General features: G+C 42.5%; 1 protein-coding gene across 1 annotated transcript; it reads left to right on the plus strand.

The window, feature by feature from the left end:
- Positions 1-1,538: 1,538 nt before the first annotated feature.
- LACTBL1 (lactamase beta like 1) lies at positions 1,539-12,353 on the plus strand (the record flags this gene model as incomplete). The annotated part of the gene is made up of 6 exons (XM_084274712.1): positions 1,539-1,692; positions 3,049-3,162; positions 5,658-5,811; positions 6,442-6,689; positions 9,529-9,634; positions 11,375-12,353. Exons 1-6 carry the CDS (start codon positions 1,587-1,589, stop codon positions 12,351-12,353), a joined length of 1,707 nt encoding a protein of 568 aa, XP_084130838.1. The 5' UTR covers positions 1,539-1,586.
- Positions 12,354-12,804: the final 451 nt, after the last annotated feature.

Consider the following 12,804-nt stretch of genomic DNA (forward strand, 5'->3'; position numbering starts at 1 on the left):
TCCCATGTTGTGAGTAACAAGGCTTAGTTGCCTTGTGGAAGCTGTTGCATGAACTGTCCTGTATGTCAAAGAACAAATAAAAATGGCCATGTGGAAAACTAAAGGGAGTGGTTTAGTCTGTCCAGACAACCTGAAACAGCTTTGGAAAGTGGACCATATTGGATGCAAATGGCAGGCCATATGTTTTACAACATTAATTGCCAAACTTCAAAAAGCTTCCTATTGACCTCCTACAGTTGGTGAAAGAGCACAGCTCATGCTTAGGTGCCTAATCATTTGTCATCTGTTCCTTGCTTTTCTTCAATATTTATGTGGCAGTATCACCAATCTGGATGGTCTCCAGTATTGTCAGAGCTGCACAAACCCAAACTATTAGCAAGTTTTCCAAAACATGGCATCTGTAAATGCCAAGCTTAACATATGGTACATGATATAATGGGAACTACAGGCACAAAATAAGGGCAGTACATGGTGAAATATTACATAATTCATCTGTAACAGCTGGATTTTCTCAGGTGATGTGGCAGGTGGCTGCCATGAACACATGCTGGATGCAGGAAAAAAAGGGGTTGGAAAGATATCTGGGAAAAAGTCATGATGGTTGAGAATGGAGTAAATGAGACTTGTAATAAAGCATCCTACCAGCTTGGGCTGATGAGGTTCACCTGGAGGGAGGAGAAGAGGCAAAAAATGTGGGTGGTTTTCTTCTACAAGAACCAAGGCAGCCAACAAAGTAATCATAGAATCAAGGAATATCCAGGTCAGAGCTTGGGACTGAGTATGTTGTCCAGATGCTTCTTGAACTCAGTCAGGCTTAGAGGTCTGACCACTTCCCTAGGGAGCCTGTTCCAGTGCCCAAACCCCTCTCAGTACAGAACCTCTTCCTAACAGCCAACCTAAACCTCTCCTGTCACAGCTTCGTGCTGCTCCCTTGGGTTTGATCTCTGTTCCCCAAAGATGTGGCTGGCCCTCCTGGCTGCCTGGGCACATGGCTGGCTCATGTTTAACTTGCTGTCGAGACCCCCTCTCTGCATCGCTGGCCTCCAGCATCTGATCCCCCAGTCTGGGTGTGTAGCCCAGGTTACCCCTTCACAGATGCAGAATCTGGCACTTTCCTTTGTTAAACTTTATGTGGTTGGTGATTTCTCAGCTCTCTAATTTATCCAGGACTCTCTGCAAGGCTTCTCCACCCTCAACAGAGTCAACAGCTCATCCCAGTTTTTTAAAGATTTTAAATTACATTACTTCATGGTCACTATGGCCAAGATGGTCACCTACCACCACTTCCCCCATGAGACCTTCTCTGTTAACAAGATAAGGAGAGTAATGTCTTGCAAGCCTCTTGGAAGACAAGAAATCATCTGTGGTTCCAGTTATTTCAATGCTGTGGGTATGCCCAACTCTAGTGCTGCAATAGTCCTGGAATTAGCCCATCTTCCTGCAGGAGCTTTCCTCTCCCGTATAGTGTGTCTCTCTCATGTAGCTGGGATGTAGGAGAGGCAGTTTCAGTTTTTCTCTCTCTAAGATCATATCTTTTCTGTTTGCAGCAGGCAACCAGCAGCCGGAGCCTCCTCAAGCTCACTGTTATGGAGGTGAAGTGGATTCACGTGTTGGTCCTTTTCTTCTTCCTGTTGTCTGTTGCAATGACGGGCTGCTTTCTGTGGCAGTACAGCCTCCCCAAGCTGGAGACCAGTGAGTAGTCACTACTACAGTAGTTTGGCCTTGGTTTGGCACAGAAATCTGTGATGCACCTTTATCCACATGTGGATATTTTTCCCCAAAGAGCACACAAATTTACTTCCCCCTGGCTGGTACAAGAACACAGAGAAAATGAATGTTGGGTTGATGGAGTATAACTCTGCTGGTGTCCAGAGAAGCTTGATTACCTCTGGCACTAACCTAAGTTAATTCATATACCAACAAGACATTGTATTTTACATTCTGTCGTAAAAGTCACTCCACTTTAGAACAGATTTTGTTTTACACCTGACTGTGTGCTTCAGTTTATGGTTTTGCTCCATTTTCCTACTCCTCTGTCTTAGATCTCTGAACCATCTCAAGCCCTCAGTTCACACTAGAATTCCTTTATGTTGATTATAGAAAACTCAACAGATAGATAGACTCAGTACACTGTGTGTGCAAGGATGAAATACACCCTGTGTAACTGGATCAGAGTTTTAAGTAGCACAAAGGCATCAGCATCCACAATGAAGGTGCCAGAGGTACTTTTTAGACCAATGTCTGAAAAGATTTCAGACTCTATGTTTTTATCACAGAGTATCAGAGGCTGCCTGTAAGCTCTTGTGTACCCATCCCTGTTCATCTCAAAGTTTTCATAGTGCCATTTCTCTTCTCATCTGTATTTGTAAAGCTTCGTGCTCAGATAAATAATCTTTTTATTTACATCTTGGAAAGCAGATGAGCTGTATTTATGAACACTTTGGGATCAACTGGGAAAAAAATGCCTCCAAGTAAGAAAATTCCCATCTCTCACTAAGTTTAAAGGTCTCTGCTTGCCACAAAATAAGACGTCTGGCTTATGCAGGATACAACTAATTCAGCTAATATACTAGGAGTGCAACCTGTCAACTGTTTTAGGATTAGATTTGAGGTGACACTCAGAATTCACTTCTATATCCATTTTATGAGGTTACAATATGCATGGGACAGCTCTGTCCTACTTAATCCAAACTCAGACTTTCCCCTAGACATGGGCACAACACTTCCATGAGGTCTAAACCCACTGTCAGTACTCTACAGTCTCCTGTAATCACAGTTCCTTACTCTTCCAAGTTGCAAAGTCAGTTGAAGCCTATTGCAGCTCCTTTTCATCCACTGTCCATCCCATGTTGGAAGAAGCAAGAGCAGAGCACAACCCCTTCTTCAAGCCCTGTTTTATGTGAGATAAAAATAATTTAAGACTGTCTCTTTCCTATGCAGAAGTGCCTTTCAGTTTTGGATAACACAAGCAAGAAAGCTACTGTTGACTGCTGGAGGAGTTTAAAGCTTGTCAGTGTGTTTATTGAAGTCACATATACTATCTTCCAGGCCCATCTGTGATGGAAGTGAGATCAGAAGCTGTGCAGATGTGCCCCCGCTATCCTGAACCAGTACTACTGGACCACCCAATCCCTATTTTGAAGGACGCGTTGGAGAAGGTCTGTGAAGAGAGGGGAACAGAGGGAGGCAGACCTCATGACTGTTTTTCTCAAGGTGTAAAGGGAGAATATGTATTTTGCCCCTGGGCATCTCTGGGGAAGGAGATCAGAGAAGTGGATAATGTGAATCTAGGAATGGGTGTATAAAACATCTTCTCTGGACATGCAGGGCAGGTCAATCAGCAATTATCCAGAGGGTAAGCTATGATGAAGAAACATTATTCCATGTCCATCAAAAGGCCTGGTGAACATGTATCAGCACAAAATGATGGCTGTTTTCATCTTGTCTGCGATTAGGCAGTCCCTATGTTGTGGATAGCAGGTGACTCCTGTAACTAGCTCCTATTCACCAGTGGCTGCCAGTTCCTTATTTAATTGCTTTGCTGGCTTTTCCCATGGTGCCATTTTAAAAAAGCTACTTGTAGGTCACTTCAAGAAAGGGAAGAGGAAGGGGACCTGCATCTGAATGAGAGACTTGCTTTTCCTCAATATGATATGATGTCTCTGAAGCACTGCCTGAAATTCTGGTAGGTTCTATTTATGAGGAAATACTGGAGTGTTGCCTTGACTGTATGGCCCATGAGGATAGTAAAGATCAGATAGGACACTCCTGAATTTGTATCTTTCTCTTGAGTAGCTTAATTAGTCATAATAGAAGCTGTCCCACAACTCTGATCATTCTTTTTACTCTTCTTTGAATCCTTTCCAGCTCTAGCATTCTCTTGTATGTGGGAAATCAAGGAGCAAGTGGATCAGGGACTTATACAGTGATAAAATGGTGGTTTCTGTTATTTCTTCACTTCTTCAATAATCCCTCATATTTGATTTACCTTTTTTCTTCCCCCCCCCCCCCCCCATAGGGCACTGAGCATCCATCACAGTCCCAAAGTCTTCTTCCTGAGTGCTACGGACCAGCTCACTGCCCATCTGTGTATCTATGTTAGGAAGTTAGGATTGTTTTCCTCCATGCACATTGCTTTATCTACACTAAATTTGAAGTGCTATCACTTCACACTTTTATGAAGTCTCTGCTGCTGTCTCTGGGGTTACTATGGAGAGGTATTTTATTATTCAGCTAGGATTAGTCAGAGGACTGAGGGAATATGCAGAACATTGAGTGTTCATCAAAGAGCCATCTGACCTCCCTTCTTTGCACTCCTCAGGAATGAATTATCCAAGCAATTTTTTGAAGTAGGCTGGTGAAAATATTCCTGTGTTACAGATGGAATGAGGTACAGAGTATCTGAACACCAGACGCACAGGAAGACATAGGTATTTGAAGGGGGCTTAGCCACCTGTACCTCCAAAGAGTATCTTCAATATCTTCAGATGTCCTTAAGTTCTGCCTAAGTCTGTAGACACTTGAAGCCACATTGAAGATCTTGCACTAAGGCAAACTACCATCATGTACCAGGCCAAGAACCATGGAACTGGGGCTCTGAACAGTACCAGATGCAATTGTATTGCTTAGAGGGAAGGACTTTTTCCTAGCCCACAGCATCTTGAAAAATAAGAGTGACAGGCACTCATGCACGAGGCTTAAGAAAACATTTGTCTTCTAAGGGTAGTTTTGCTTATCAGAAAAGCTTCCATTTTCCTTAGAAGAGTCTTGATAGTGACCAAATCCAAATGCTAAGTATTGCATTTAAGGGCACTCAAGGGCAAAAATCACTCTGGAAGGACTTTCCACAGGTTGGATATTTTCATGGCTGGCTGTCAGTGTACCTTACCTGTCCATCTAGCAAAGAGGTCCTGAGGACATGACTTGTCTTGGCCTTGTTTGTGTCAAATGCTGGGCTTGGAAGGCTATTTCTTATACCTTAACTTTTTTGTGCAAAAGATAACTTGTGCATAATGATACCATAGCTTTGAAAAAGTTACAAAAGAGCAAGACCAATGCATTCTGCTCACAGGAGGTGAATGAAGCACAGCTGACTGATTAGGTCTACACAACAGGGAGCAAAGAGCAATCACAACCCCCTAGTTAGTTGCTCAGTGCTGTTTCTCAGATTGCAGTTCAGACAGGAGTCCTAGCTCTGGCGTGTTTCATGACATGAAAAGTGTCACGGGATATTCTAAAAGTCTGAATTCTTTTCTCATACACCTTTGATCCTAAAATGCTAGTGCAAAGAACAACACAATGTACATGGTACAATTTAAAAAGGAAGAAATTACAATTAGTAGTTTTTAGCATTAGTTTTTAATCATATAAGCATGATAGGTATGACACACTACATTCTTCCACATGGTGGACATGTGGACTGTAACAAAGATACTGGATAATTCACAGAATCACAAGGTTGGAAGATCATCAAGTCCAACCAATTTGGCATAAGCAATTCCAAGCAACAGTTGTCAAAACACATCTGAATAAATCACTTTCAAGTGTTTGGAGGTAGGGGGGGCTGTTGGTCTGGGTCTTCTACCCCTGTTACAGCCTAGGTGATTTATAAGACTCTTCATTTGGAAATTCATAGTTTCTCATTGTTCTCCAGGTAGATACGATGTTGCGCCAAAGGATGCACAGCTCGGGTCTCCCTGCCATGTCTGCCATCGTCATCTACAACGACACTGTGCTCTGGACAGGCAACTTTGGGAAGAAGAATGCTTCAGACCCCTCCTCAGTGGTGCCCAACGAGTATACTGTTTACAGGTGAGGCAGATGTATGCAGGCATGTGAACTAGAAAAAAAAAGAAGATACACATATGAATGTCTGATCTCTGGTCTATTGTCACAAACCACATTTTCTACTGCAGAAACCTCCTCTGTGTTCCACCGAAACTTTGTGAGACAGAGCTTCAGCTAGTCTCTAAATTATATGCTTGTGGCTTACTGAGTTGTTTACCTTGGGTTTTATTTTTAATTTAGTCTGACAATATTTTAAATTGGAATAGTATTGGCCAGTCTGAAGAACCTGAAAACACACTACTCCAGTAGGTCTAGGGAGGTAATTGTGCCCCTGTATTCAGCATTGGTGAGGCTGCACCTCGAGTGCTGGGTCCAGTTCTGGGCTCCTCACCATCAGAAGGACATTGAGGTTCTGGAGCAAGTCCAGAGAAGGGCAACCAGGCTGGGGAAGGGGCTGGAGGGCAAATCCTCTGAGGAGCAGCTGAGGGAGCTGGGGGTGTTTCTTACCTGCATTTTAGCCATTTTCTTCTGAATTAGCAAAGGTGTTGCATGTAAAGCTACAGACAGTGGGTCAGTTGGGTGATCTCATGTTCTGACCATATTTCCTCTTGATTTCTTAATGCTTAATATCTCTAAATATTTGTTCATTAACAGAATTGCCAGTGTCTCCAAGATCTTTCCCACCCTTATGTTGTACAAGCTGTGGGAGGAAGGAAAAGTCACATCTCTTGATGACCCATTGGAACGTTACGCCCAGAACTTTGTTATTAAGAACCCTCTGGGGAGGCTCAAGGAATCAGAACAGAGATACACAGCAGATGGACTGACTTTTTTGGACAAAGGCTCAATGCCACTTAAGCCATCACCTGTTACCTTGCGCAGAATGGCCAGCCAGCTCTCAGGTGAGACAACCTGCTTGTCCTCTGCCACCACTCTGCCACTTTAAAGAGACTGCAGAGGGAACAGACTGTGTGCCAGGGGAACAAAATGTTGCTGCTGAGGCCAGTTCCTTGTACAGGGCCTGACCTTTGCACTTCCCAGAATGCAGGACCCTTGGAAGCGAGTTGTCAGCAGCTTCATGAAGGTGTAAAAGGAACCTTTTGCCCAGGCCACCTTCTAGGAAAGGGGCCAGGCTGCACCATGGACCAGGGAATTGTTTTTCCCATACAAGATGAATATATAATTCAATACAGCAGCACGACCTGAAATCAGGCTTCAGTTGCATAACACCTTTTGTACTCCAGCACAGACTGGTCTCATTTTTCTGAGATGTAGAGTGGAGGGTCAAAGAGGCACCAAACCTCTTTGCTTTGAACAGATAGACCTTGATTGCTGAGCTAAATTTAACTGTCAGTGTGGTTCCTGATCTAGGATTCCTGAGCTATTAATAGCTTTGTACTTGCTATCAGAAGACTAGTAATCTGCTGCCACTTTCATAATTAGTAACTCTTACACGAAGGTGGAAGGAGCTCACAGGACTCAGGACAACTTTAAACTTCCTCAGAAATAAACCTGCTAATACTTGACTCATGGATTCCAGAATCTAATGGCCTAAGAGACTGTGCTGATATCTCATATGGCATTTCAAGTAAATTCTGCAGCATCTGGATGATTCCAGATTGGAATAAATTCTCTAAAATTAGGACCTAAGATCAAAGTAGCATGTAGGCAAATTGCTGTAGCTCAGGACAGGGTACAGCATCACCTGAAGCAAGCCACTATCAGAATAAGAATTCCCCCCAAAGGGAATAATGTAATTGAAATCTAGAAACAAACAACAAACATTCCAAAGTGGCCAGTGGCAGCAGGAGACAGGAAAAAAATGTGCGTGCACAACCCTACCCAGCCCCTCTCCCTGCAGAGAAGGTCTTGCTGTAGTCAGACTGATGATGTCCTCAGGAGCACCAACTCTTGACTCTCAGGGGCACTTGAAGTTGGTCTGGCTGCTGCTTGAAGTGCAGTGGATGCAGCACCTAGCCCTGATGCAGTTCCCCATCACCTAGTGAGGCATGAGATGTGTCCTACAAATACTTGTAGGAAGCATATATCAGCAGTGTATCTTCACTGTGCTGGATTTGTGCCCCTGCTTAGGTCCTTTTACATTCCTAGGTTGGGTTGTGGGTTCTTGGGGGTTTTGTTTTTGTTTGTTTGCTTTTTGTTTGTTTGGGTTTTTTAGAATATGGCCCAAATTTCCCAGACCATATGAGCAGGTCACAGCAACCAGTTAACTTGGACCCTGACAGTTTAGTAGAGGGAGAAGCACAGTTTCCAAATCCCAACTGAAAATCAAATGAATGTTGAGGTCACATATTATGTTTCCTGTCTGGCAAAACACAAAAAGGAATAGGTTCTGCTTAGCTTCAAAGCCACTGCATGACATACTGTAAAGTGGTTTTCATCTAAATTCTTCCAGTGGAAAATTGTCTAGAATATGTCCTCATTATCTGGGTTTTTCAACATTGCATATAACAGAAATAACTCCAAAGATTTTTCTTCTCAACACATGGTGGGTACATTGCTAGAGGGAAGTTCCAGCTTGTTAAGACTGTGATTTTCAAATATATATGAATGACAGTACAAGATGCTGTTGTAATTTATTAACAGCATGCTTGTCACATGAGGTATAAGACAGTGACTGAATTTTCTGTTATCCTCACACATTCTCTGGTTTATAATTTCTAGTGACCCTCAAGAGAGACACTGCACTAGTAGCATGGTGCTGGTGAGCTTCCAGTGGTGCAATGTTTTCTTTGCTGCCTTTGTAGCAAGTAGGAAAAGGAGGAGCCCATTATCTACTGGAAGATGCTCTTTGCATCTCTTATCTGGCTATTCAGCTGCACAAATAACCACAGATCAGAAGTACAAAAAGTGGTCTTGTTCTATTACAAATCCCAAGGTCATGAAAATTTACATGTGTTGCTGCTACAAAAGAATAGGGCCTCATTAACCTTTGCCATTATTAAGCACAAGCTCACTAAGCAGACAATTGCAAGTCATTTTGCTGTCATTTTCCTGATTTTCTCTTGACCTCAAAATCAAAGTTTGTAAATGGCAATAAGGATTTCACTTCAGATGTAATTGGAATTCTGGACTTGGCGAGATCCTGTGTAAAGGAGTTGTTGCATTTTAAAAAGTCCTGGGCCAAAAGTTTTTAGGTATAGGTAATCTGCATTCAGTGTTGTGGAATTAAAAATGAAAAGAACTTCAGGGTTTCTGCATTCAGAAACCCTAAATAAATGTTGCTAAAGCTGAAGGAAGAAAAAAAAAAAGCTAAAAAAAAAAGAGCCTGAAATTGTTGAGAGACGTTCAAGCCCTCAGCACCAAGGTGTAAAGAACAAGAATCTGTTTAAAGGGGCTGTTGCATACCTTTGTAGTGAAGGGAATAAATCACATAGAAATGCAGAGGGGGTTTTCCCTGATACACTACATACCCTTCTCTTCCAAAATACACTTGGGGATCCAGGGGGTTTTAATAATTCGCTGCAGTATTTGTACTGAAATGCAGCAACCCAGAGTTGGTGCCTGGGTAGGACTCACATAACCCAGGTTCAGTGGTCCAGGACTTGAAATCTGTCCTGCAGTCCAGTATGAACAGGTGCTGCAGCATGTTTGTTACGTGTGTAAAGCACATATATGCATCACTGTTGTTTTCATCTTGCCACTCAATCTTTCCTTTTGCTTACTCTTCACTAGACTCAAAGACTTGTCTTAAGTTTTCAACTTCTCTTTTCCATGGTACAGGCCTGCCCAGAAGACTGCGATCTACCAGCCTGCTCTGGAAGGGCAATACACAAGACGCTCTGGCTCTCTTGAAAGATGATGTCTTGGTTGCTGACCCAGGAACCAGGTCAGATATGTTCACCTATGAACTTTTTCTAGTTGTCCAGTGATATTAGCCTCACCTGCAGTCTCCATGGCCAATGGATAAGAGACAGCCATCCCTAAAGGGGTATTCAGCCATTAAAAATGTGTATAAAGCCTAAGTGAGAAGCCTGGGTAAGGCACAAACAAATTGCCATAGATAGATCTAATGAACCTTAAACTGTGAAAGATGCAGATTTTCAAAAGTGGAGAGACATTTTAATTTAATCAGTTGAAATCATCATAAATTTTGCTTAAAATTATGCTATGTCTGTAGCAGTATGCATGTCTTTAAATTATCTAAAGCTCTATTAATGTCTGTATAATTTATATAGCCTGTTAAAAGTCTGTTACCTGAGTTGCAAACACTTAAAAATATGGACAGGATAAAATGAACAACAGGTGAGAGAAAGGACTAAATGGAAAACTTCTAACTTTGCAAAATGTTTAGAGAATAGACTTACATTCTGAAATAATTTGTCTAGAATTGATGAGTATTCACCATGACTTGAAGTCTGCAAGCTTAGAAAACTCAATGGCTTGATCATGGCCACCTTGTATTAGTTCTGTCCCTTGTCATGTAGGTTACAATAGATGTTCCTTATAGGATTTTAAGTCTTCAATACCGTCATCATCTTTGGTATCTGTATTATGCTCATCATTAAGATACATAAGGACATCTACTCATAGTCTCTCAATCTCTTATTATTTGACAGCTAACAGATCACTCTTCCTAAAGGAGATGCCCACTCACTGATACAGAAATTTGAATTTCTGGCTGTTGAAATTGAATTCCATTTCAGATATAAAATTTTAGATCCAGAGTGTACTTATTCTTGGGGTAGTAACATGTATGCTCATCATGCCTTTATTCAGCCAGGAGGGCTGGAAATGGTTAAAGTGGTACCAAACTTATGATCTAAATAGTCTCAGTGAGATGTGTGGGTTCACATGCACACAAAAAAACCCAAAACTAAAAATAAAAAAGCCAACAAAACAACCCCCCCAAAACCACAAAAGCCCCCAACCAAAGCCCCAAATGAGGTTGAAAGCATCATGAATTTTGAAATTGTGTTTGAAAAATTTGCCCATTCATGTCTTTATGTCACTAAACTTATTTCAAGTATAAAGATTTAAATCTTTATCCACTTTATCCACTTTATGGATATTAAAGACTTGAAGGACTCAGGTATCTTTAATGGTCACTAACATGGATGCTGGTCTTTAAAGTGCTTTTTAAGTGCTTCTACCATCTTAAGGTGACTTAGGCACTTAAGTGATTGTACTATGTTAATCTTCAAACAAGGCTTACCTGTGATTTTGCAACCTTTACAGTAAGCACCTGTAACTCTCAACTTTGCTTTTAAAAAGAACAGATATGTTCTGTAGTCAACAGTTAAAAACAGTAAGTTGGGATATAAAAATATATTGGGTCTTACAGAAAGTGGGGTGTTTTCTTTAGTTTTCCATTTAGCTTTCTCTTCATAGTGGTGAAATAGCTCTGCTGATGTTCCCATAAGAAATTTCTTCTTGACTTAGAAACAAATCAAGGCATCAACATTCAGTTTTAATCTTTCCCTTCTTCATCTCTCTATTTAGCATGTCATCTGATAAAATGAGAATTTTTCCCCAGAGTAGAGACCTAGGAACTGGTTTTGAGTAGTCATACCCACACTGTATCACTGAGGTAAAGCTGATCCAGATATATATTCCTCCTCCTTTTCAGATGCCACTACAGCAATTTGGCCTTCTCCTTGATGGCACACGTGCTAGCCAACCATGCAGCTGAGGGGCAATACCAGCGCTGGATCTCAGAGAACATCCTAGACCGCTTGGGCATGGAGGACACTGGCTTTGACATCACGCCACCAATACGCTCCCAGATGGCTGTGGGTTTCTACAGCAGCCAGCAGCTGGCCCCTCTCTATGACCTTGGCTGGTATAGGCCTTCTGGCCAGATGTACTCCACAGCTGCTGACCTTGCCAAGTTGGCAATGGTCTTCTTAGGCACCTACCACCGTCGTCTCCTAGAGCCTGACACAGTAAAGACGATGCTGACCCCTCTGTTTAAGTGCTCCACTGAATACTTTGCTAACAAGACCGGCACGCCCTGGGAGATTAACGAGCAATTGGGATACGATGTCATTAGGAAGGATGGAGACCTTGACGGTTATTCAGCTACCTTCTCTCTCATCCCCAAGCTCCGTCTGAGCTTCATTGTGCTGATGGCAGGGCCCAGGCCTCAGGGTGGAGATATTGTGACTCAGACATATGAGTACCTTATTCCTGCCATGGAGACGGCATTCAGAGAGGCAGAGAAAAGCTTGATTCCTCCTCCAAGTGCAGGTCCTTATGTTGGCTACTATACCTATTCCAACCTGACATTCTATGAGATCAAAGTTGGACCTGGTGGGGTGCTGGTCATGCAGCAGTTTGGACCTCATGTGGAAGAGCTGATTCCTGAAAAGTACCGGACAATCAAGCTCCACCACCTGGAAGATCGTGTTTTCCAAGTTGTTTTTGACAAGGAGTTCCCTTGTGTTCTGCACCTGGGCTCTGCCTCCATCTCACTGGAAACCCAAAATGGACAGCTCTTTAACTTCTACCCATTCGATCGCAAGGGTTTGTCTCCTGGCTTTGATGCACCAGGTCTGAACACGTACAACGTGGTGCGTGTACTTCGTAAACCTGTATTCTATAGCTAAGTATCTCCTCAACTTTTCTAACCACTTCTGGGAGGTGGCTCCAAATCTGTGTCTTACCAGACTCTCCTGTCTGTGTGGCTTTATGGATGGCATTTAAAAGGGGAAGATAGTGGGGAAATTACTCCTTTGTCCAACAAATATATCATGTCCCACTTCTGAAATTACTTCAGTGGCTTGCAGTCTCTGGCAGGGCATGACAGGCCACCTTGCAACTGGGGATGCCTGCAGAAAATAGAGGTAGGAATGTGCTGGAGGGGTAGTGTTTGGATGACACAAAAAAAACCCCAGCATTTAAGTCTTCACACTTACACTGTCAGATGACCATTCTGGTTATTGACTGACAGCCTCAAAGGACACAGAATTTCCTGTATCTCTCAGAAAATGTCTTCTTCAGTCCAGGGTTTTTTTCCAGGTCTCTTCAGGAGCCTACTACCATGAATAAGATTCCTCA

This window comes from Gallinula chloropus, assembly GCF_964237585.1.
Source record: "Gallinula chloropus genome assembly, chromosome: 23".
Classification (NCBI taxonomy): domain Eukaryota; kingdom Metazoa; phylum Chordata; class Aves; order Gruiformes; family Rallidae; genus Gallinula; species Gallinula chloropus.